Here is a 27,595-nt window from a genome sequence, read left to right as displayed (position 1 = left end):
AGACTGACAGTTCAGCTTTGTAGTCACTGACATGTAATGGTCGACATGCACACATTCTGTGTCATAATGCACACAGTAAACACAATATAATGAAAAATAAATAATTGGCCTTGCTTTAAACACCCTGTTGTAGAGACAACAAAGGGATCAGCTGACCAGCTAATATACTTACATTTGATCTTCTTTTTTCTCCATATGTGTTTGTTTGTTTATATAGGTGCACAATACATGTCAATATGATATCTGACGAGTGTCAAAATTATAAGCATGTTCAGAACCTGCTGAAAATCAATAAAAATATTTCTGAAGATGTTTTAGTGTTATATTAATATTTTGTATTATCAGTTAAATCCACTAACATGATATTGACTAGATTGTCAAGCAGCATGCATGTTAATCTTTAAGTATGAAAGAACCACTTTTTGTAAAATACATAAGGTTTGGCATGTTAATAAAATGCTAAAGAAATCAATGCATTAGTAATTACAAATGATTTTATTTACATATTTACATAAAGATATAAAGACAGTCAGCAATGCACACAGGCCAATTAAGCAGAGTCCTAGAGCATTCTTCATATAATATTTTTGTTTTTAGTTCATTCAGTCTCTTTTTTAGATTTAAAAAATGTCAACATTTTGTGGAATGCTCCTTTAACTTACTAATGGTGAACAGTGCTGTAATACATCCCAGACATTTTTGGGAGTTTGAGGAAAACACAAACAGACAAAAAAGGAATTGTCTTAAAAGCATTTGTAAAGTCTGTGAGATCATCATAGATGTTCCATTCCAGAGTTCCAGAATTAGGAAAGAAGGTTCTAGATAGAATATTATATGATTCTATTTAAATTCTGATTCTATTGCAGCATTGCATGTTTCACCAACTCAACAGAGTAAGTTCTAGAAGTTCTTTAAGTAAAAATAAAACATCACTGCACCATTCTGTATTAATTAGATAGAACGATAGAACGATAGATAGATAGATAGACAGATAGATAGAAAGATAGATAGAATGATAGATAGATAGATAGATAGAATGATAGATAGATAGATAGAACGATAGATAGAACGATAGATAGATAGATAGATCGTTCTCCTGATGTCTGCTTTAATCAGGATCTCAATTGATTTTAAAAAGTCAATTTCTTTGTAATGTGATAAGGTCAAACTGTTATCACAAAATCATATACAAGCAACCTGAATATTGAAGTGTATATAAAGTTTCAGCATTATAGAAACATGATCAGATGATTTACAAGACACTAAAATCTCAGTCACATATAGTGTACACAAACTGATGTGTGTATGTGAGTTGGTCTGTATGTTGTATGTGAGAGAGAAGACCAATAGACTGTCAAAATATTCCTCAACATAAACAATTGTGCTTGATTGGATTACAACACAAAGCTTTACTTCCTTTTTAAATAATGATACATGACTTCAGTACATGTGCATTAAACATGAACAAGCATTTACCATTACACATAAATGTTTTAACCGATCAGATGGATGTTCAACCTCATGTCAAGCCTCAGTATACTTTTATGCACTGTTGTGGTTATTAATGAATGTTACTCTTGTCTTTAAAACTTTGTTATGACTGTTATAAGAAGCTATAAAGCCTAATACAGTGTCATAACCAGGCGTGACGTAACACATTTTCAGCCTTTTTTTTTCTGCACACACAGAAAAAGTGAAATTCCACATTATGCCACCAGTGTTGGGTAAGTTACTCAAAAATAGTAATCCACTACAAATTACTAAGTACTTTTCCTGGTTTGTAATAAGATTACTTTACTGATTACTTTGTTGAAACAGTAATCACATTACTAATTTACTTTCTGAAACACTTTTCACAGAATGGTTGTTTTTCTCGCTCAATAAATTAAAAAAAATATCTGTATTTCCTCCTTGTTCATAGTTGTTGCCCCTTCAGCTGTCACAGAAACACAAACAGACATACATATGAACATAATTAATGTATTAAATGTGTTCTAAACTTATAATATTATTTTAGAGATATGTGTAACCCAAGTATTGTACTTAGTAGTAATTAAGTTCACTGAAAGTCAGTAACTGTAATCTGATTACAAGAATACACTACTTTTTGACTTGTGAAGTAATTGGATTACAGTCACTATTTACTTTGTAATCAGATTACAAAGTACACCCAACACAATCGCAGCCAATTAGAACATATTTGCGTTGGAGCGGACTTTTAAGATTTCACTATGGGTGTGGCTACCCATTGCAACGCCACGGAAATTGAAACCAAACAATCAACAAAATGTCTCGTCGCAGTTATGGCTGGTTGCAACAAACTCAGTTTTACATGGAAGAGATAAGATTTATCGCTTTATTGTGTGTCACCTCGTTAGGACAGGTGTTATAAAGACCTCTCAAATTGTTTGAAATATCTGATATCTGATTTGATACACAAATACGACACCATTACAGAAAATCACCAAACAGCAAACAAGTACCGTTTTGCAACTGCCCTGACACAATATTGTAAATACACATAGTATTCAAACATCCAGCCTTTAAGGCAGTGATTTGCACGTGCTCACACACACGTGTAACGTCCAAGATCCACAGTGGCAGTAGATGGTGGAAGCTCTATAGAACAGACTAATCGGATTGCAGGTCAAAGATCGGCACCTATGCTTCGGCATTTCACCTGCAGGGGCCCGTGTGCACGTGCACGATGCCGCGAGCGTGCATGTGCATAAAATTAAAGATCTCATATGGCATGGCGTGGAATCCAGGGCGGGGCTTGACGTTGTCATAGTAATGGTGCATTATGAAGATTCCCGAAGGAGTCATGGGAAACGCCCAGAAGCCGTACAGATGCACTTCTTCACATAATTCCATCGCTGCTGTAACCAGCATCAGACCGCTGCTGAGTCGTTTGGCGCGCACGCCCTGCAAGGCCCAGAAACGTTGTACGTTCAGCAGGTACTGGGGGTGGAAGAAGTACACGCCACGTGTGGACTCAAAGTCATCGAGCATGTATTTGACACGGAATGACACATCCGTGTTTCGTGTGTTATAGAATGCGGGTAAAACCACAGATGAGTTCTCGTAATTCTGGAGAACTTCATAAAATGGCTTCCTCCATTTCTCCAACTTTTGAAACCTGTAAACAGAGAGATAGAGAGAAAATTAGTGTTTCAGTGATTGCATTGCAGGTATGCAGGTTGCTTAGGTATTTTTGCACAAAGTATTTTAGCTAAATTCTTTTATTTCTTTACATTTCGTGAATCTCACGAAAACTGTCAAGAACATGTACAGGCCATATTTCAAGCCAGAATCAATAGAAAGAGATTAAAAATTCATGTTTTGCCTAAAGAAAAAGTTTTTTGCATTGTGGCATTATTGTCATGACATTTGAAGGAATATTCTGGATTCAATACAAGTTTAGATCAATCAACAGCATTTGTGGCATAATGCAGATTACCACTAAAAATTATTTCAACTCTCAAACTCATTTATTAACAAAATGGTTACAGTGAAGCACTAACAATGGTATGAATGGATTCAGTCAATAAATGCTACAAAACACATTGTTTCAAAATAATAACGAAAAAACATTATACATGTTAGCATGGTTTTTTAGTGTGATACTAACCTTTTCTGTGTCAAGTTTTATCTGAGTTTTCAATGTTGTCATTACTGGAAAAATAAAGTTTTAATTAAACATTACTTGAAATGGGTCATAACTCAAATATCTATGTTCCTTGAACTAATTTTCTTAAAAATTCATAGCCTTAAGATTTTTAGTGTTAATAGCTCAAACTACTAAGTACAAAATTGAGGCTATGGGGAAAACCCATAATGCCTTGTGCTTGAATTATTTAATGGTGCACTCAGTATTTTTTTCCTCATTAAATAAGTTGAATTGTAATATTTTTTTTTTTTTTAAAGGAGCACTCAGAAAACAGAAACATAGAGGAGGCTAAATGCAGCCACAGTCACACCGTGTCCTAACCTGACAGCAAACGACACGTGATAAAAGGTATATTTTTTATGGTAATCAGAGTTTTTGTCCTAACCAGCAGTGACGAGCAACGGTACATTCTATTGATCGCTTGTTTTCTATTTTCGTCATCGCGTGGGTAACTCCGTATGCTGTGAACTGGCACCGGTCCAAAAACGAGTTTTCGCTTGAATGCCCCAGTGTCGCGGGGTTGGGTGAACTGTTGCTCTCATGCCCAATCATGAACGCACACAGGAGATCAACGGCCAGTGAACATTTTCACTAAATAATACATTCGATTTCGGTTTGTTTCTCACCAAATCTTATCGTATGCTTTCATAACAATCATGAGTCTCATGGAATAATTTATTAGACTTCTGAATTATACTTTTGTGTTCTTTTGAAGCTTGAAGAGGTGGTCACCATAAACTGCCATTGTATGACATCACTGAACACAAAAAAAAAAATTTTGTGTTAAGAAAAAGGGTTATAACAACACAGGGATGAGTAAACAATGACTGCGTTTTCATTTTTGGATGAACTAATCCTTTACACAAGTTTTGGAGACACCATTACTCAATTCAATTGAGGGAATGAGTTTACTCAATCAACTGAGTAAAGTCAACTCATTAGGGTTTTCAGTGCAGGGTTTCGTTGCCATGACAAAAAAACTGGAATATAACTTAAGACAGGTAAATGATTTTATCACACTAAAATCATGTTAATCCCATATAATGTTTGTGTACTTTAGCGTGTATGGGCATGCCCCCATAGGTGGTATTACATGACGGAGAACTTGTATATTTAATGTTCATTATTTTCATAACACTGATATAAACAGAAATAGAGACCAACTTTGTAATTTTTTTTATTTTCAATTTTTGGACTTTTTTAAACAAATCTTCTGATTTTTAATCCTTTGTTGAGGTTCATAAATCATAATGAGATCACATAGATGCACGTATGTTTTTTGTGTACCTCTCAGTAATAATGCTGGGATTGATGGTTACAAGATCAGTCTTAGATCCCACATCTTCACTGTACATATCTGAGATGGGAGGAATATTACATCTGTAAGAGTAGAGAGAGAGAGGGAAGAATTGTGTAGATTTAACATGTAGATTACCAGTGTGCATATAAACCATGATATATAAAGTGTTTTTGCATTTTACCGGAAGACAAAGTCAGCTGCATCGATCTCTCGTCCACATTTACTGTTTTTGATGATACCTCCGTTCCCGATCACAGCACATTTCTTGAACTGGGATTTGGAATAGGGCATATCCTGCAGTCAGGGCACAATATACAGTATATTAAGAAACAGGACAGGAGACACTGAAATGGGACAAGAGAGGGTGATTGCTGGGAGATGGTTGCTAGGCAACTGTGACAGGCATATGATATCTAGGGTGTGATCAATGCGTAGGTTGCTAGGAAATGCTTCCTGTGATCTAGTTACTTAAGCATGCCTGCTTTGTAATGTTTGGCAGGGTGTGGTTCGTTTATGTGGAAGATTAAATGCAAGAAAAAAAATGATGCTACTAATAACCACAGTGTATGCTGTAAACGCAGATTTAAACATGCATTTATATCCCTAGTCAAAAAATTCTAAAGGAATGTGCACAGGATTAATATTTTGTTTATTTAAATTTTTAAGTGTTAAGGACAAAACATACTCTATGCAAATACGTGAACGCAGACGCTTCTAGCCACTCAAGCTCGATATTTTGCATTGTTGCGTTCAAAAAATTTGTCAAATACGCATTGCATTCTCAACACTTGCCACAAGGGGCGCTATAGTGGACATTAGTAGTGCAAACTGTCTGAAGAGTTTTCTCTTATAAATTAACTGCTGTCATGGTGGAGGAACAGTTTGAATATTGCTGAGCAAGTAAGTTAAAGTCAATATATTATAGCAACTTACCTGAATAATAACACATCCAGTTTAATGGCACAGACTTTTGAAGGGAACTCTATTGTAATTTATAATTTTATAATAATTATATTTATTTATCACACATTATATGTTTGCACATATACAGTGAAATTCTTTTTTTTTTCACATATCCCAGCTAAGCTGGGGTCAGAGTGCAGGGTCAGCCATGATACGGCACCCCTGGAGCAGATAGGGTCAAGGGCCTTGCTCAAGGGCCCTGCTCAAGGGCCCAACAGTGGCATCTTGGCAGTGCTGGGGCTTGAACCCCCGACCTTCTGATCAGTAACCCAGAGCCTTAACCGCTGAGCCACCACTGCCCTTGTCCCCTTGAGTGCTGATGCTTATTACCTCCACAGTAATGAAAGAATGCACGATAAGCATGTTCAACAGCAACGTGTTGGTAATGTGCTCGTATCTGCGTACGCATAATTGCGTAAAGTATGTTTCTGGCATTGGAGTCCTATTGAGCGCAGCAGTCTGGTTCCGGAAGTAAAAATCCCATTCTTTATCCCATAGACAAATAGATTTTCAATGATAACTTATCAATCTTTAAAGACAGACCTACCATGAGCTACGAGGTTGTTCATCAATGGTATATGCTTCCGTTGAAGCCATCATTCTACATTATTTCTGCAAGTTCATTATTTAAAAAATTTGTTTGCTAGCGGAATTCATAGTAAACATCTACATTACCAATGTTACAGTAGAGAAAGATCCACCAAACAGAGAACCGTGGCCAAAGAAACCTGCAAAACGTTCCTCTGAGCAACCGTGTGCTCCCATGACGCAGTGTGAATGTAATTAGGTCGGTCTCCCTTCACCCTTAAACTACTTAAACATTTGTACATATTAGAATATTTTGCAATAAACTTAAAATATATTATTTCTACACTTATAATCAATAACCTAAAATCAATAGTTTTATATATTCCCATCGATGGGAATGACATCATTCACAAAGCTTCATGGGACTGTAGTTTGTGCCCTCATGAAAGACGGTAAGTACACCTTTGTCTTTATGTCCGATTTTCAAACATTTTTTGGCTCAAAACAAAGTTTGTGATGCTGTGATTCACCTCGGAGCTGGTTGATTTGGTTCACGGCTTACAACTCATTTATGAAGGATTTTATAGAAAGTCTATGGAAGAAATTAATGAGGAAAATACTTCCGGAACCCAGACGGCTGAAAAAGTGGGCGGGAACTGTTGTGCTCATTTTTTTCAGAACTCTACTTCTATTATATTGGAATAATACATTGCTAATGGACAGTAAGTTAAAGATCCTGAAAAGTTGCTTTTGATGTCATAAAGGTGCATTCTAAATTCCAAATTTTTTTTAACTTATTATTATTATTATTATATTCTATAAATTCTAAAAGTTCAAGTTTTTTGTTTTATGTTATGTTGGACTTCCCATTAGGATTCTCTAGGGTTGGTTCTACATTTTGATAAAATTGGTATGATATGATAAATTGATCAAAATAATCCTGTTCACATTTCTTCAGGATTTTATGACTTGGTCGGTGCTGCTCTTCTATAAGACGTTCAGCTAATGAAGTCAAAGACATGCACTTTAAACTTGATTTAAAGCATTGCTAACTCACATTGGGGAACATTTTAAAAATCTCAGGGCTGATGTGTAAGATTCCACTTGTATCAACCTCATATCGCAGTTTAGTCCCTAAGGGTGTGTTTCTCTTCGTGGTAAACAGGAAGGAGGGGGCATTGCAGCAACGTGACAGAGACATCCTATTGGACACAAAGAGATGACATCATTACTAAATGACAAAGGCATCCTATTGGATATAGGAAGATTATTTTGTCATGACAAAAGAATCCTTTTGGATATATAGAGAGATTACATCATTGCTTGTTTATCACAAAGAAATCCCAGTGGACAAAAAGAAAAATGACATGAAAATAACAAAGCTTAAAGGTGAAAAAAAGGGCATGTCTTTGTGTTTGTATACTCACTTAAAGTTGTCTGTCTCCTCCTTGTTTTGGTCCCACTTACACACCTGTAGGTTCCTCCATCTTTCAAACAATTCTGATGTCTTCACCCTGTTGTCCACAAGAAGAAAAAAAAAGAAAATGTAAGTCTGATCGCTTAGAAAAACACATCTTGTGCATCTCTCCTCATCAAACTACTCGGTTTGTGGCACAAAACAGTGTGGGACGAGTTATGTGCCGAATCTTAATCCTTAGGATTAGGGGTTTGTAAATATCCTAAATGCCTTAGCAAACACCACTAATGAGAGGAAAGGACAGTTCTTGTACAGATATTATATTTCTTTAAATAGGTGTTCTTACATGGTTTGTCCTTTGAGATGAGACATTCATCAGGAAATCTGAATCCCACTGCAAGTTCATACTACAGACATGAAGTTAAAGGAATATTCTGGGTTAAGCTCAATACAAACTCAATCGACAGCATTTGTGGCATAATATTTATTACTACAAAAAAATATTTTTAACTCATCCATCCTTTTCTTTAAAAAAAGCAAAAAGAGGTCACAGTAAGGCCTTACAATGGAAGTGAATGGGGCTAATCTGTACACGTTAAAATACTCACTGTTTCAAAAGTACAGCTGGAAGACGTAAACAATATGAGTGTGTAAAGTTATAGCCATTTTACAACTTCGTTGCCATGACAATGTAACGCCGTAAACCCTGTAATCTGCCCTGAAAAGTAGTCTGACTTTACAGCTCAAATAATACATGAGTTTGAACTTTTATAAGTGCTTTTATAAAATTATACGCGTCACATTTTTGCCTTAAAACACTCCAAAAATGTTCCCCATTCACTTCCATTGTAAGTGCCTCACTGTAACTACTATTTTTACGAAGTCAAAACTTATTTTTGTAGTAATCAGCATTATGACACAAATGCTATCGACTGAGCTTTACTTGTATTGAGACAAAAAAGTGTGTTAGGGAGAATGGGAAAGAAGCAAAATGAGTGAAGTGTTTATAAGAAAAAATCTAATTAATAGATTTACAAAAAAATGGACATAATATCATGTGTAAAGCCACAATTGATGCCCTGGTCAAAATTGACCCGCGAACGCAACAGATGTATCAGTTATTTAAGTGGTTATATCTCTTAAACAATTTTATTAAAAAATCTGAAAAAAAAAATTTATTATGTGTATTTTGATAGTCTTGACAAAGTCCTAAAGTTTGGTTCCCGCACTAAAAACTATGTGGTATTTAAAAATTATTATCTGACCCGAACGCAATAGTAGAGTTAAAGACATAGTCAAATATCTAACGTGAGACTTACATCGTCAATACTTTCACATCTGTGATTTCCTGCCGTAGTTCCTTGCAGGAAGTGGAATTGAACTCCAAAGAACCATCGGAGCGTTCAAGATACCTGCCAGAAAACAGACAGTCACCCATACTGTAGGAACAACCAGAGAAGTTTCACCATGGAGAACCTAACTAAAGATCCTGATTGAAAAGTCTTGTTGAAAGTTTGCATGTCTACAATCTTTTCAAAAGATCCTAAAGGAATGCAAATGCTAACTTCTTTATTTGGAATCAATGGACATTTTTTGCATGAGTTCAAGCGTGATCACATTCCTCTCTAGCACTACTAGAGACGCGAGTTCTGGTCTCATGTGAACCAGACAGTAATTGCATTCACATAAACAATCCTGTGCGCTATGAAGAGGTCGATTTTTGCTCTTATTTACATTTTTATTCCACTGACGGTAAGTTTTAGAGTTGGGGTTTGGGTTAGGGGGTAGAATTAATAAAATATACATTCCTGTTGACATATTACATAACTTACATCTAAAAACAACTAGCTTTTGGTGGCACTCTCGTAAACTGGAGCTCACAAACTGGTGCCTATACAACATGATCATACATGAAGTCAGCATGATGTTTCCGATAGTTTTGGTACCCTTGGATCGGCAACTGTATGCCGACGCACTGACATGAAGCATTCTCATCAGACATGTTTGCAGTGGTTTCACTGGGTTTACCTTTCCACCTGGTACAATTGGCAGCGTGTTGCATCAGCTGTGTGGGAGACAAGGGTTCAAAGCCAGGTAGTAACCACGTTTGAATAATCAATGAAGAGCATGATTCGGAGGTTTCACTTTTCCCTCTAACATTACTTTTTTACTCCACTAATGGTTAAGGTAAGATTTGGGTTGGGGGATAGAATCTATAAATATATGCTTTTCTCTTCATTGTATAATGTCCTGTAAAGCTGAAAAAAACTTGCATCACTACTAGCTTTTGGTGACCTCTCCTGGACATAAATGGAGCTTACACATGCCCATATGCCCTACAACACTTACCGCTTTGGCCACTGGGGGCAGTGTTGCAAAATTTCGGTCAACGTATACTGATTTTTACGAAAGAAAAGTCGGTCTACTCTTTCCGATTTCACTGTGAGGTCAGGTTGGCCTATACGTTCAACATCACTTCCAAATCTGGCCACTGGGGGCAGTGATTGGATCGAAATTATGATAGGACTATTATTAGCATTCCTTCAGTATATTTTGACAATGACCATTGAAGACACATTTATACATTTGATGACGTCTCTAACTGAAAATCTTTTCTAATTTTCTGCAGATAAATTTATGAAGAAAGAGGCAGCAGGGATTAAACAGATGAGTGTGTCCTCACCTTGGTTGTGAAACAAAAATACCAACAAAAACTATGCATTGAAAAACATGGAAATGCAGTTACATGGAATAAATGAATAAAGTGTCAAATATGAGAATGTATTAAGAGGACATCATGTTGTAAACCGCTGGTAGAGGAAGTCTTTGTCTCTCTGTTAATCATTATATAGCTCTGTTTGCCATTTTGAGTCTTTCCTTAGGCAAGGCATCTACAAAAACATCCTCAGTGTTTCACGTTTCCATTTTAATAGGGTTTAAATGGACTATAATGGAGGGTGGTCTGCTACTGCAGACCACTTACTGATATTGTAAATTAAATCAGAGCTAAAATGGCTGCTAACAGCTTTACCAAAAGTCAATTCAGATGCCTTGTATATATCCACATATCACCTTGCAAATAGAGATTTTACGCTTCTCTTCAATGCCTTTAACATGTTCATTTTATGCAAAAACACGGCAAACACCACACTATTGTCTTTTTTATGAAATAATAACATGCCCTAAGTGATGTTTTATCCATTGGATCCAAACAGCTTTGTAACATAAAATGCTCACGAAAATTTTCAAATTAAAAATAAATTCTTTTTGTTTTATCTGCATAATTATTGGCCAATAATAACAGACAAACCAAGAGGATTAAAAGAAGACAAGAGTCTGGATATGTTCAGAATAGCATACTACTCTATTTTTACAGTACAGTATATACTATGTTTACTCTGCATAGTGAGCTATTTTCCATAAAATACCTTCTACATTTGCCAAAGTCTGCAGCGTACCTACAATACAATGTGCTCAACTTCCATTTTCAGTGCAAGGAACCGTAAGTGTCATTGACTATGATTTTTAAACATATTTGTCTTGATGTACGCCTATTATTTGATTGAACTGCTAAGAGTTAAGACATTTTAAAAACAAAATTGGATTAAAAATGCAAAATAACGGTATCTATTTCCGAGATGATAACTGGACGCTGAATTAAACAAGTAACATTAAGCTGTCATGTGATAACAATCCTGTTTAAGTTTTTTTGTTGCATAATGTGTTATATTTCACATGCTATTTTTCAAATAGAGGGCAGAATATTTAATTGGATTTTAGAACACCAAATTTGAGTTCTAAATTAAAAGATCACAACGAAAGTCACTTTGAAAAGAACTTTGAACATTTAAGAAATTGAATGTACGGGCCTGGGTAGTTCAGTGGTAAAAGACGCTGGCTACCACCCCTGGAGTTCGCTAATTCGAATCCCAGGGCATGCTGAGTGGCTCCAGACAGGTCTCCTAAGCAACCAAATTGGCCTGGTTGCTAGGGAGGGTAGAGTCACATGGGGTAACCTCCTCGTGGTCGCTATAATGTGGTTCGTTCTCGGTGGGGCGTGTGGTGAGTTGAGCGTGGATGCCGCGGTGAATGGCGTGAACACGCCATCCACAGTACACCTCCACACGCGTCTCCGTGGCAATGCGCTCAACAAGCCACGTGATAAGATGCGCGGGCTGACGGTCTCAGATGTGGAGGCAACTGGGATTCGTCCTCCGCCACCCAGATTGAGGCGAATCACCACACGACCACGAGCACTTAAAAGCGCATTGGGAATTGGGCATTCCAAATTGGGTGAAAAAGGGGAAAAATCCCCCTGAATGTACAGCTAAATAAATACACAAATAAAATTACAAATAATTACTCACATTTGGTGCATGGTGAGTGCGAGTTGGCTAATAGGTTATCTAGATATTTTTCACTGTATTTTGAATTGTGTTATACAATAATTACAGTACACTAGTATTCCATTCTGAACATACCCATTAATTTCACCCAGCTAAGGTGCTAAATTGTGTCTATTTGGTGTTAGAGAAATAAACAGTGAAGGTGTACTGATTTATGAAAATAACCGTTTAAAATGAAGAAAAATGACCAAAGGATAAAAAACAAAGAGACAAACAAACTGAAAGAATGAAACACATTAGTGATTCCATACATCTCTGACATGCGACTGTGCTGTAGCCTAAACTTTATAAAGTATGTGTGACCCGTCTGACCACAAACACCCTGGATGACACATTACAACCTTCTGTGATCATTTTGATGGAAAGAAAAACAGTAAAAGACTATAAGCTTCTTGTCAAGTCAAATGCAGTGCAAATGGGCAAGCGGGAATCAGGTAGAGGTGTGTTGAGATAACATGACACACACACACTCATACAATCCACTTAGCAAACCATTTGCGTGCACACACACACACAGGTGAGGTGTGGGGGGTGGTTGGGTAAAGAGATGCATGATGGGGTACATAGAAACAGGAACCCATGTCATCCAAAGGAACCCCAACCACAGGGAGAGGGCAAGGTGATGGGGTCAAAGGTCAAGGGCAGATGAAGGGTTGCAGACAACATGCACAAACGAACTGGTGGTGCACCGAGCACAGCGAGCATGAGCAGTGGGTCGTGTCTCAGACCAGATAGAAAGTCATAAGAGACATCCTCAAATGGGGGCATAATGTTTGTGAACTGGAGATGCCATCAGTGTGGCCTACCTTCTCTTTTCTTTTTTTTTCCTCTGAATATCGGCTAGGCAGGGTGTGATAACTACGTAGCTCTGAGCCTCGGAGTGCTGAAAATTCTGACGGACACATCTGTTGAGATGCATACAAGTGGGTTAGCTTTAGAGTTTAGAGTTAAACATGTGGTGTAATGACCTGTCCCAGTACTGACAACCACAAGAGAGCGCAACAGCGCCCGCCCACTTTTTAACCATACATTTTTTCCATAGGGATTTCATAAAATCATTCATAAAAGACTTCTAAGCCATGAATCAAACCAACCAGCTCGGAGGTGAATCGCAACATTACAAACTTTGTTTTGAAGCAAAAAAGTGTTTGAAAATCGGATAAAAGACAAAGATACAAGACTGTGTACTAAACATCTTTAATGAGGGAATGAACTATTGATTTAAAGTTGTTTCATATAAGTCTAAAATCAATATTTTAAAAATATATTGCAAAATATTCAGATATATACAAATATATAAGTCGTTTGAGAGTGTAGGGAGACTCGATTGCATCGTTCACAGTGTGTCATGGGAGTGGCCATTCGCTGCAGAGCTCTTTTGGTGCGCTTTGTTTTCCGCGATTCTCTGATTGGTTGGTCTTTCTCTGCTGGATCATGGGTAGTGTAGTTCTTCACCATGAATTCACTAAAATTGCTATTAAACACCTTTTTTTAAATTAAGTTGAATTAACGAAGACTGATGGCTATAACAGCAGCATATACTATCGATTAACAACCTCTGAGCTCATGGTAGGTCTGTCTGTAAAGTTTTATAAGTTATCATTAAAAATCTATACCCACTGGAAAGAAAGATGAATGGGATTTTTACTTTAGTTTACTAACATTTAGCCTACTATCTCTTGTGTTTATATGAGTTTGGAACGAAATGAGAGTAAGCATATGATGACAGAATTTTCATTTTTGATGGAGCCATCCTTTAAACAATGATATATGCTTCTGCAGAAGCCATAACACTTGGCTATTAAACACAACTTTTTTTAAACTGTGTTTAAACGCAGAATTCCTGAAGAACTATATTACCCATAATCCTACAGAGAGAGATCCACCAATCAGAGAAGTCGTTGTTACCATGGAAATAGCATTTTCACCAAAAGAACTTTAAAGTAATCATAATGCCTACTGTTTTACTTTGTTTTTATATATATACATATATATATCTATATATACAGTATATAAATAGTAGGCAGTATACAGTGTATACTGCGTTGTATTCAATAGAGTAAGTATTTTATTCAAAATATGCCACCATCTTTGTCTTTTTTACGACTTTCAAATGTTCAAATTACTTTCTTCAAATCAAAGTTTTTAATGTTTTGATTCATCTCGGACCTTCTTGGTTTATTTCATGGCTTTAAAACTGACTCTTTAATGAATTTTTTTTTTTTTTGTAAAATGAGTTGGATGAATTATAAAAATGTGGCCGGTCACTGTTGCACTCTATTTCTCCTCTGGAACTCTAAAAATGGAACCCTAATTAGTCCTGACCCTCTGATTTGCTCTGATTTCAGTAAATCTTTGTAGTTGCCACAGCTGGTCATTTCTGCTCATCTGATTGGCTGATGGGATTGGACGTGTCTCCAGTCCAGACATGCAAGCGGCTGAGTTGTCATTCACTATGTGGCATTCTCTCTCTCTCTCTCTCTCTCTCTCTCTCTCTCTATCTCTCTCTCTCTGTCACTCTCTCTCTCTCTCTCTCTCTGTCACTCTCTCTCTCTCTCTCTCTCTAGAATGTTTGTTGTGTAGTTGAGAGGTTTCCGTGCTGGTTTTGTACCTTTTCCTCCCATTTCTTGCCGGCTTCATCCCTCCATCATCGGGGTAACTAATGAGCCCGCTCCAGTTGCCCACCTCCTCTCCTTTGAGGCGGGAAAACTGTTGCCCACTAGTGAGAAAATGAGGCAGGTCGTTTAAGGTTTCATTTATACGTTCAAAGCCACACAAAGTCAAACACAAGTTTTGTAAGGTTAGATTTGGCTGTAAGTGATGAAACCTTTAGTGGATTAGTCAAAGATGTTCAAAATCCACTGAAATCCATTTTAAAACGGTGTTTGTTGTCAAAAATGTGAGAAAAGTCACTGATAACAGAGAAGCAATACACAACACCCATTCAAATACTACAAACAGCAAGTCCATAATTACAGAAATGTAGACAAATCAACTAACACTTTTCACATGTATAGATGCCCCAAAAAGCATTCAGACACTTAAGTCACACTTAAAAATGCATGAATATCATTGAATTAGAAAAAAAAAGAAAAAAGATCCTAGAGCTTTTCTGAAAACGACTTAACTCCAACCTAGAATCATGATACTTTATGTAAAATGTTCCGGGTGAAATGAACACTAGAGGTGCTAAAACAACCATCCCTTAAATCCCTCTTCACACAAATCACGAGTAAAACAGCAGATTTTCAGTTTATAAACACGTACTTTTCACCCTGTTCTTCACACAATGCTTTCTTATGACATCTAAACACTTTAACTATAACGCATGACTTGTTTTAACGTTTGCATCACATAACCAACTACATTTACAAGCTTGTTCAAGTGCGATTAGATTGCACGGTAGCTCAACTGATAGAGCGTTGCACTTGCGATGAAAAGGACCGGAGTACGAGTCCTGAAAAGCCCACGAGTCAACGTGAGAGCCGAAAGTGTCATATACTGTAAGCACCACAAAATCACATTGTTGCATTAGCAATTTTGTTTTTCATGTAACTCTTGCTTTTTATGACACCATCAGTTAGGTTTAGGTTTAAGGTTTAGTTTAGGTAGTTCGGTTTTGTTGCTTTAAATCTCAATAGAGCATTAACCTTAAAAAACTCATCTGTTTAGGAGAACCACGTAATAAGTGTAAGGAACCACGTAATTTTATACAAATGTCGCCACATTTAAGGTGATTTTAGTGGATTTTTAGTGAATGTATGAAGTCTGCTGTAAATTTTCGAAAGTCTACATTTTGTCAACGTTAAAGGGGTCATGATATTCCTTGATATTTAGACATATAAAGGTATCTGTACTATGAAAAGATACTGTAAATTTCAGAATTCAAAACTTCTTCCCCAGTCTAAAAAGAGCATTTATTGTTGCCACCCTGCTGAAACATCTCGTTTTGAAATCTGTCTGTTCGTGACATCATGAAACATTGCTCATTTGTATTTACACATCCCACAACATGTGTCATCTTACCCTTGGCCCCGCCCACTGGTGCACAGGTCAAGTCAAGAGAGCAGGCCTTCTGTGGCTAAGTATTCCTAAAATATAACCTAAGGGGACCCATCTGGACTATTTTGAATTATTTTGTAAGTAAATAAACATGAACTACACAGACTCTTTGACCGCTGCCATGTATCTCGCCACTTTTAAAAGACGTGGTGTCAAGTTACAACTCTGAAAGTGAGAAGCAGTTCTCTTTCATTCAGCTGCTGTCTCTTATTTTGAGCACAGATGCGTCATGGACGCGTTCTTTAACGCATCAGCGCTTTTTTTTATTCTTTTTTTTCTCCCAATTTGGAATGCCCAATTCCCACTACTTAGTAGGTCCTCGTGGTGGCGCGGTAACTCACCTCAGTCTGAGTGGCGGAGGACAAGTCTCAGTTGCCTCCGCTTCTGAGACCGTCAATCCGTGCATCTTATCACGTGGCTCGCTGTGCATGACACCTCGGAGACTCACAGCATGTGGAGGCTCATTCTACTCTCTGCGATCCACACACAACTTACGACACACACCCCATTGAGAGCGAGAACCACTAATCGCGACCACGAGGATGTTACCCCAATGTGACTCTACACTCCCTAGCAACCGGTCCAATTTGGTTGCTTAGGAGACCTGGCTGGAATCACTCAGCACGCCCTGGATTTGAACTCGTGACTCCAGGGGTGGTAGTCAGCGTCAATACTCTCTGAGCTACCCAGGCTCCCCATCAGCGCTATTTTTAATAGTTGGTGTATGTAAACATAGGACGTCTTTGACAATGGATGTCTTTGACAATGGATGTCTTTGACGATGGACCGATGGACATCTTTTAACATTTTGGTGTGTTTACGACGATGTGCATCTCAGTGCGCCTACAGTATGTGTGTGCGTCCTTTTGCCGTTATTTGGACAATGATGTGTTCGTTTTTTCTGGCTCGTGTCAGCATGGATTGCTTGTGAACAGTGACAATACGATTCAAGCTTTGCAAAGGAACTGTTAGGATGGGACAGTTAAAAACACTTCAAAACCTTAAGTAAAGCATTTCATTCATGAATATTTCAAATGTCATGACTGTTTGATAAGTTTATGGTGCTGAGTGTTAACAGTTTTGCTTGAGATGAACAGTTTAATATATTCAGATGCAATGTGCTGGATGTGTGTTGTGTGTAAACCCTGAAATTTTTTACAATGTTAAGGTTCATTCCCTTCCGATTGATTTTGCTGAATTTGAGGGGCTGTATGATGTTAGCCAATCAGAACAGTGGGCGTTTACGTTGAAGTTTTAAGGAAGAGCTTAGGCCAAAACCGAGCGTTTCATACAGAGGGCCAAAAACATATATTACTAAATTGTGACTGTTTTGGTGCAAAAAAAAAAAAAATTTTATTACATTATCATTGGAAGATAATACAATTATTCAAAAAAGCACTTCATGACCCTTTTAATAAATTAGCTAACAGACATAAACTAAAGGCCACAAAACTCAAAACCTTTGTCTCAAATACAGAAAATATAGATACAGGCTTCTCTAGCACTCTTGATAGTGTCACCCCCCTTCAATTAAAGAAAATTGTTCTCAAGAGAGCAGCTTGAAAAATGGGGTGCAAGTGGAAGAGTAAAAAATTAGAGGTGCGTATAAAAAATAAAGCTTCGACTGAACCAGATATTCCATACAGCACAGTAGTAATGACTTTATGAATATTTTACTGATAAAATTGAAATCATCAGAAACAAAATTGGAATAATGCAACCGTCTGCAATAGCACCTCTGAAGACAATGTCTCATATTATTCCCCAAGAGCAACTTCAATCATTTTCTGTCATAGGACAGGAAGAGCTAAACAAACTTATCAAAACATCAAACTCAACAACATGTATGTGAGATTCAATACCGACTAAGCAATTAAAGTCGGCATGAAACGGAAGTTGCGACTGACTTCCATATTGTGACGTATTTCCGAGTGAAACAGCTTGTTGAACAAGAAAAAAATGTAGGGTGGGGATTTGAGTTTATCCACTGGTTGTTGATTGGATTGTAAAAATGTGTCCGTTGCATAGCGGAACAGAGGCAGATGTAAATGCGAGTTTGCAGCGGACACACACACCCCTACCACCGTGCTGCTTGAGTCAGAGCCGGTTACCGGTGAAATTGAGCAGCGATCAACACATTTATTATCAAACTGACAACATAAATGCACGAGCACATTGCGGTCTATGCTTACGAAGGGCTGTAGCCGTTGAAAAACTAGTGAGTACAAGATAACCATATTTTAATGTTTTGAATCACAATACACTAAATATAAAGGAAAAAACACTTACTCGTGCTGTGCATCCCAATAACTGCATTCAAAAAAATATAAATAAACTCCAGAGGCATCCAAAGTTATATTCATTAGTGATCACCGCAGCAATTCAGCCATAAAATGTCTCGAACCCAACAGCAAATTTGCCGTTATTCCTCCTCTGCCCCGTAACCAAGAAAGTTTGGGTTAAGGAATGATAGTTTTGAAGGAAAACAGACGAAAATACACCTTGCCATCTTCACCAACATGCGATTGATGCTTCGTTCAACTCTACGCAAGGTTGTGGTATTTATAAGAAAGAGGCGGGGTTTAAGAGGATTAAATGATTGGAGAAGTCCTGCATACGTCACCAGAGAGAAGTCTGTCGTTTCACCGGCAGATCGAGTTATGAAATTTTGATTCAAGTTTACAAGTTTACCAATTTTATTATTTTGTTTTTAAACAAAAATATGCGTGGATGAATCGTGGATGAAACCAGAATGAGAAACGCAAACTCAGCTGCTGATGCGAAGAGTAGAGAGAGAAAGAGAAAAAGAGAGATTGAAACGAAGGACAGATGCTCTTCTGCAGACCAGCAGATAATGAAGAGGTCACAGCTGTAGATGTAGCTAACCATTAATACTTCATCTGTATGGAGCCAGACACTTAACAAATCAATATATCCAGTACAAAGAGGAAATTTAAAGCCTGGCAAAGGACTGCAGAAACTGATTCTAAATCTAGCACCAGTGTAATTTAAACTTGGAGGTACCCGTAATAAAATAACCTTGTTTGACTTGATTCATACGGATAAACAGGGACTGAAAATGGCTCAAGGAACAAAAACTAATACTAAAAAAAATAAGAAGAATTTTGCAGAACGTAACCAAAAACGGGAACGAAGTGAAACGGGGTGAAAATGTTATTTTTAAATGCTGGTAACTGGTTATAACCGGTTAATTTAGTTTAAATAATTTTTTCATGAACCAAAGAGTTTATCACAGTAAATTTTTGGAATTACACCACTTCGTGTTGCCAGAAAAAAACCTGCTTTGATCCTGAAGGAAGCTGCTGCATCACACATTTCTTTGCCTAATTGCCCGTTGTGTATGTTGCATTCTGTGGATGAAGATCTTTTTAACAACTATGTATAATTACTACATATACATGTACGGCTAATCCAGATACAAGGAAAACATTATTAGAGGTAAAAATTACATTTCTCAGTTGTTTCCAAGTCTTCACTGAATTATTGGTAGATATGATGCATTTATACAGATTTGATGCTGTCGGGTTTTGACTGATAAGCAGGTCTGTAATAAGAATGATACTTGAATTAACTGTATGCTTGTTATGATTTCTATGCTGATAAATTCACCACACCAGAAAAATGTAATGGCTTATTTTCATTTATTATGGTGTGGCAAATGGCTTATTTTGGGCATGTTTTTCTAGAGCACATTGCTTGTTTCTCTTGCTAGATCTGGCAACCTCGCAAGTGGTATTTCACCCACCCTTAGCTCGTTATTAACCATTCTTTTATTTTGTTCTAACCGGTTACTATTTGGAAAGGAGGCCGCGGAACCTCCCAACCGGAACGAAAAATGAATGTTTTTGCTCAGAATGAACCGAAAATGAAAAGCATTTCGTTTTTAGTCACTGCAGACAAACGTCTAAATGCAACAGTCAACTCTCAGTCAGTAATGATGAACGATACAATTTAAGTCGTAATAATTAGGGATGCAGCGATGTATCGGCTGCCGATATTTATCAGCCAATTATTGACCAAATTAAAACAATGGTTTATTTATAATTAATTGGTAACACACTTTGTAAATACTCTGTGAATTTAAATGCACAATCCAGAAATAATAATAGGCCACAATGTGTAAAAGGATTGGCACTTTTTTTTTAAGTTCTCACGTTAATGTGGAAAAAATGCCATAAATGGACGTAACAGTTGTGAAAACGGCACTTACCTATGGGGTACATGATGAAGGAAAACATCCAAAAAACTTTGAAACCAGCAGACTTTGACTTCTGAGATATCAGTATGATATCCATTAATGCTGCATGATTGATGGAATCAAGATTGAAATCGCTATATTTTCCCCTTTTTCTCCCAATTTGGAATGCCCAATTCCCAATGTGCTCTAAGTCCTCGTGGTCACGTAGTGATTCACCTCAGTCTGGGTGGCGGAGGATGAATCCCAGTTGCCTCCGCGTCTGAGACTGTCAACCCGGCATCTTATCACATGGCTTGTTGAGCATGTTGCCATGGAGACATACAGGTGCATCTCAATAAATTAGAATGTCGTGGAAAAGTTCATTTATTTCAGTAATTCAACTCAAATTGTGAAACTCGTGTATTAAATAAATTTAATGCACACAGACTGAAGTAGTTTAAGTCTTTGGTTCTTTTAATTGTGATGATTTTGGCTCACATTTAACAAAAACCCACCAATTCACTACCTCAAAAAATTAGAATATTCTGACATGGTCCAAGGTCCTAGAGTCTGGAGGAAGGGTGGAGAAGCTCATAGCCCAAGTTGCTTGAAGTCCAGTGTTAAGTTTCCACAGTCTGTGATGATTTGGGGTGCGATGTCATCTGCTGGTGTTGGTCCATTGTGTTTTTTGAAAACCAAAGTCACTGCACCCGTTTACCAAGAAATTTTGGAGCACTTCATGCTTCCTTCTGCTGACCAGCTTTTTAAAGATGCTGATTTCATTTTCCAGCAGGATTTGGCACCTGCCCACACTGCCAAAAGCACCAAAAGTTGGTTAAATGACCATGGTGTTGGTGTGCTTGACTGGCCAGCAAACTCACCAGACCTGAACCCCATAGAGAATCTATGGGGTATTGTCAAGAGGAAAATGAGAAACAAGAGACCAAAAAATGCAGATGAGCTGAAGGCCACTGTCAAAGAAACCTGGGCTTCCATACCACCTCAGCAGTGCCACAAACTGATCACCTCCATGCCACGCCGAATTGAGGCAGTAATTAAAGCAAAAGGAGCCCCTACCAAGTATTGAGTACATATACAGTAAATGAACATACTTTCCAGAAGGCCAACAATTCACTAAAAATGTTTTTTTTATTGGTCTTATGATGTATTCTAATTTTTTGAGATAGTGAATTGGTGGGTTTTTGTTAAATGTGAGCCAAAATCATCACAATTAAAAGAACCAAAGACTTAAACTACTTCAGTCTGTGTGCACTGAATTTATTTAATACACGAGTTTCACAATTTGAGTTGAATTACTGAAATAAATGAACTTTTCCATGACATTCTAATTTATTGAGATGCACCTGTAGTGCATGTGGAGGCTTCACGCCATCCACTGCAGCATTCACGCTCAACTCACCACGCGCCCCACCTAGAATGAACCACATTATAGCGACCACGAGGAGGTTACCCAATGTGACTCTACCCTCACAAGCAACCGGGCCAGTTTGGTTGCTTAGGAGACCTGGCTGGAGTCACCCAGCATGCCCTGGGATTCGAACTAGCGAACTAGCGAACTCCAGGGGTGGTAGCCAGTGTATTTTACCACTGAGCTACCCAGGCCCCCTATTTTTTAAGCATTCCTAAGTGAAACCGTGATCTGATGACAAAAGGTAAGTTGTTATCGTTTTTGGAACTTACTGATATTTTGCAACTTACTGATGAATATTTGTGGCCGATACCGATTTTAACAAAAAACTATAGACCAATAATGATACCAATATTTTGCAACTTACCATCTTAAAATCGGTATCAGCCACAAATTTTCATCAGTAAGTTGCAAAATATTGGTATCATTATTGGTCTATAGTTTTTTGTTAAAATCAGGTATCGGCCACAAATTTTCATATCGGTGCATCCCTGGTAATAATAGTATGAGATGAGATGGCAAAATTGTACGAGTTGACTCATACAAAACCATACGACTCTTCCTCCCATAGAGAAAAATAAACGAACCAACGATATTTTAGTTAAACCCCTAACCCAAGCCCTAAAGCTAATCATGATTTTAAAAGGAAAATTACTTTTGTGCACCACAGAAAAAAGAAACGAGACGAGAGAAGCATATTAAAGGTTACTGACATCAGTCATTTGTATTGTATTAATAAATATGGAATAAGTTACCAAATTTGTTCACTGACATTTTCTTTACTAAGATCAATTGTATAGGAGGCTAGCTAAAATATCATTTCTGTTTGTTGATAGGCTGGTCTTTATGGGAATAAAAGTCATACATTTTCACACAAGCTAAGTCGTACTATATCTAACGATTTCACCATCTTGTATGAATTATTATCAGTTGTCATGAAACTATGTACTATCAAGGCCAATACAGATTCTTCTATTATTATTATTTATTTGTATTTATTTATTTATTTTGTGATTTCTAAGGATAAAGTGGACACTTATATCCATTTGACATTTATATTTAACAATAAATAAACAGCAGATTATTGATTAAAAACCTATTGTAAGGTCACATTTAGCTTCATTGTTATATAGTGGAGTGAATAAACTCTGCATGATGATATTAAGTTCTTTTCTTCCACTTCAAAGCTTATGATTCACATTCATTTTCACCCATAATACATAATAAAATCCCTATAGTTTAAAGTCAGCCTGAAATTACTTTTCACAATCCAATCAACAAGTTTTCACCCTACATTTTTTCTTGTTCAATAAGCCGTTTCACTGGAAAATACGTCACATTGCAGAAGTCTGTCGCAATTTCTGTTTCATGCAAACTTTAAATATGCCTTGATAGTATCAGAAGTATCAATATTTCAAGATCGATCGGCCCATTCCTATTGTCCAGGCTAATTTAGTTCCTTTCTACTGGTTTGTATGCATAAATGTGTGTGTGATTTTTTTATTTTGACTCTTTTTTGAACCTCCATTCCAATTGCGTCTGTACTACATGACAGCTTTAAGAATTACTGCACTGTCATTAGAAGGCCAATTCTACCATAAAGTGTTCTTAGTCTAAGTCATAATTTACCCTGGCAGGTGCATTTTAGAGGAATTGGGCAGAGAGCGTTTTATTCTGTTCTGTGAATCCATTATTAATGCAAGCATTTGTCAGCGTCTCCACAGCAGCAGCAAGGCCAATGTGTACCTGAGCGCAAGAATCTGACAAATAGGTAATAAAGATGTGTTTGTCACTGCAGTTGTGTTTCATTTCAGTATCAACTCTGTCTCAGATGTTTCAGGAATAAAAATAGACATGAATAAGACTATTTCTGGCATGCAGTAAGAGTATAGAGCTGTAAAATTAAAGGGATAGTTCGCCAATAAATTATAATTCTGTCATAATTTTCTCACCCTCAAGCCTTCTCAAACTTGTACGACTTTCTTTTCCGGCATTTTGAAGGATGTTTGATGTGTTTTTGTCCATACAATAGAAGTCAATGGGGTCCAAGAAGCTCCAAAAAGCACATAAAGGCATCATAAAATGTATCCATATGACTCGAGTGGTTTAATCCATGTCTTCTGAAGTGATACGATCACTTTGAGTGAGAAACAGACCAAACTTTAAGTCCTTATTCACTATAAATACTGACATGCGGCTCAATCGGAACACACAGCAGGCTTAAAGATGGTGATTCTTTGACACTGCATGCGGTTGGCTGGTACTCAATCCTGTTAACATTTTCTATTTTTTTATTGTCAACCTTTTAACAGCCATGGCACATTTTTGAAGGATCCCAAAAATACTCATTTTAAGTCATTTTAACTTGCGTCTGCATCTTCAAAAGAGCCCAACTAGGTGTAAATCTATTAACCTGGCAACACTGTGTCTGGTTTGTTTCAAGCGCGTGGAAGTAACTAAGAATGTCAATATTTATAGTGAATAAGGACTTAAATTTTTGTCTGTTTCTCACCCAAAGCGAATGTATCACTTCAGAAGACATGGATTAAACCACTCGAATCATATGGATCACTTTAATGCTTCTTTTTGGAGCTTGAAAGTTTTGGAACCCCATTCAATTACATTGTATGGACAAAAACACCTCATACATCCTTTAAAATATCTTTGTTTGTGATACAGGAGTCATACGAGTAGCCTAAATTATAAGAGAAATATCCCTTTAATATGGATAGCATAGCTCAGATCATTTGGTCTTGGATGAATCTTGTGAGAATTTTTTGGGTTTATCTTAAAATTACCAACTTTTGAATGCAGGCTTTTGTCTTTTGGCAAATCTGAACACAGTTTGAGACATTTATGAGATATTTTTTGGCACCCTAAATGAGACACATGTGAGATTCCTGAGGTCTTTTTCTCCAGTTTCAATCAGAAATGTCACGTAACAGAATAAAACTGGATTGCAAACAATGCCACAAGCTGACTTTAAAGAGATCTCACATGTGATTTTTTTTTTCCCTATGGGCAAGTCTGTTGGTTTGTGCTTCTGGTAGGTGCAAGAGTGAAATATAAACATGTGAATCTGCAATTTGCATGTTACGCAAACCAACCACCCAACCCATCCACCATTAATTCTCTCCACTTCAGCAGAATAGATAGTGGGATACAGGACAGCATTCATGCAATCTGCGGCCATCAGCCTCCGATGTCATGAATCCTGAGTGTGTGTTGGATGCAAGAGGAAAGAAGGGGGGGGGGGTGTTCAGTTGGGAGTGTGAGAAAGCTCGAATTTAGCATATGGGCATCTGCCGGGACGCAGGAACCATAATGCACTGGGGAGGCGCTTCTTTTGAGAGACGCCATTTTACATGGACAAACACACACACATATGCACTCAAACACCCTTGCATTGCTTGGCCATCTTACACTGCTTACCTTTATTCCACCCCCCCCCCCCCCCACCTCCCCCAACCAAAAAATACTCTAAATGCTTCACCTTTCGGAACTTTCCTTGTGATGATGTCATTTTTATTTAAGTGTCTCTAGAAAAACTGGGAATGTCTCATGAACATCACCATAATTTAAATGCATAATTAATTACTTGAATCCAGGCTATGTGCTGACACAAAAAAATAAAAAAAAATCACAAAGGCTATATCACAGTCTTTAAGTGCACTATTTTCCTAATATAGCTACGTTACATACACAATTGCATGCAAATAAGGTTAATGTTCTGCGACAAGGACTTTTAAACCCAGCTTTTTTGCTGTCACACAGGTTTTATGCAAGATGTATGAGCTGTTCGAAAGGGCTGAAGTTAGAAAAACAAACCAAAAAGAGGAAAATAAGAACTATAGAACAAGAAAAAAGGAATTTAAGCGACTTGCTGCATAGACAGTCAGCCAAGTGACTGTGTATGGCATGATTCAATGAAGCTCGGCTTTAAAAAGAGAGTTTATAGCAGAAATAATCAAATATGGGTGTAACATGAGTAGAATAATAGCTGCTTAATTGCTTTTGTTCTAATGCACAATTTATTTATCACAGTTAACTGCAATTATTGCATTAATACCATTAAAACATTCATTTCTTGTTTAATAATTTTTTTTTTTTTTTTTTTTTTTTGGCACTATGCATTTTGATTAAATACAAACAAAAATATCATCTTACCTTTTAATATAGTTTTTGCCATAGAGGATTTGCTGCAGTAACGTGACCAGTCCAAAAGCGCATATAAAAATAAAACAAAGCGATCTGTTTCCTAACAAATCTCGACTAGCTGTCGGGTCTGAGTACCCCATCCTTTAGAAAAGAGTCGCTTTTGCCTTAAAGAAGACACATTGATGCACAACCGTGTGTGTTTACCGTCTGAAGGGTGAAGCGCATGGTTCGGTCCTCAGAGGAACGGATGCGCGCTCAGACTGCATAGCAGCTGGGTTTGGCTCCAGTGGTGCATTTGCGCAATCTGGCTGTGCATATGTCAATTAAAGCCCATTTAGGTTACCTTTCTATTTGGATGTGTAGTAAATATCCTAGTTCTATGAATAAAGACGCGATACTACGACGGCGCGCGTCTCTCAGTTGCGGAGTGCGCGCGCAATCGGTGGCGCGCTCCACTCACTCTCATCAGCAGCAGTAATGGAACTGGAGGGAATTGCAGACCTAGGCTGGTTAAAAGCTTGAGTGGACACGTTATAATGGGATATAATGGTCATGGGGACATCTGGGTAGTGTCAGTCTGGGATTGCATAGGGAAGTAGGCCTGTGCTATGATGGTTTAGGGGTTGTACGCGTCGAATGAAGGTCATTTCGGCGTTTTTGTATCAAGGACAATTCGAGTCCAGACGTTTTGGCAGCTGTGTAATTAATGTTTATGGTCGCCGGTGGTGGCTGTGACCCATTGCACTTAAAATACCATCTAGAATGGACTTATCGTACACACGATTGCTTTTATACTGCACTATGGGGACTTTCCACTGACTTCCGTTGTTTTTAAATAAAATAATAAATTAATTAAATAATAAATTAACTACACACAACATAAAGTTTAGCATGTACAGAATAATTATGCATAATCCAATGTATTATCATGGAAAATAAATAAATAGAAACATTTGCTAATTTAGTTGGCATGGCACAAAATTAAAAAATTATGAAAAGGAGCCATCCTCGGGGCTAAAATTCACTTTTCTCCCAAAACACTAAATAGCATCAAAAACTAACACTTTCCTAAACACCTTTTTGTCACAATGCACTGAAAAATGTCCCTGATTCATAAGGTCATTGCACACATTAAGGCTGATTTTGAGGTAATTTGATCTAACATTTAATCATTTTAACCCTTTATTGCCTACTTCAGGTCTTTAGGGACCCAGGACCTCATTCAAACCCCTGTACCTCATACATTTTTTGGATTTATGCCCACACTTTTTTAGTATTCCTCAACTTTTTCTTCTGAATAATTTAACAAAACATAAAAAAGGCAAAATGTTAAATTATAAATATATTTATTTTTATTTATTATTTATAAATATATATATATTTATAACTACTTAATTACCAAACGTGTATAGGGTCATTAAAGACCCAATATTTATTTTATTTTATTTTTTCCGCTTCCATAAA

The 27,595-nt window shown here is 37.2% G+C and overlaps 1 protein-coding gene across 2 annotated transcripts; it reads right to left on the bottom strand.

Moving 5' to 3' along the window:
• Positions 1-480: 480 nt before the first annotated feature.
• st8sia5 (ST8 alpha-N-acetyl-neuraminide alpha-2,8-sialyltransferase 5) lies at positions 481-26,550 on the bottom strand. Of its 2 annotated transcripts, XM_051678257.1 has the most exons (9): positions 26,141-26,550; positions 14,896-15,003; positions 13,091-13,189; positions 9,198-9,290; positions 7,889-7,975; positions 7,519-7,663; positions 5,152-5,264; positions 4,958-5,050; positions 481-3,139 (listed from the first exon to the last, which is right to left on the bottom strand). In XM_051678257.1, exons 1-9 carry the CDS (start codon positions 26,269-26,271, stop codon positions 2,677-2,679), a joined length of 1,332 nt encoding a protein of 443 aa, XP_051534217.1. In that variant the 5' UTR covers positions 26,272-26,550; the 3' UTR covers positions 481-2,676. The 2 variants fall into 2 exon arrangements, with proteins under 2 accessions (XP_051534217.1, XP_051534218.1); XM_051678258.1 differs by lacking the exon at positions 13,091-13,189.
• Positions 26,551-27,595: the final 1,045 nt, after the last annotated feature.

Source organism: Myxocyprinus asiaticus, chromosome 38, assembly GCF_019703515.2.
Source record: "Myxocyprinus asiaticus isolate MX2 ecotype Aquarium Trade chromosome 38, UBuf_Myxa_2, whole genome shotgun sequence".
Classification (NCBI taxonomy): domain Eukaryota; kingdom Metazoa; phylum Chordata; class Actinopteri; order Cypriniformes; family Catostomidae; genus Myxocyprinus; species Myxocyprinus asiaticus.
The sequence above is the reverse complement of the archived record's forward strand: the minus strand, read 5'-3'. Positions and strand labels throughout refer to the sequence as shown.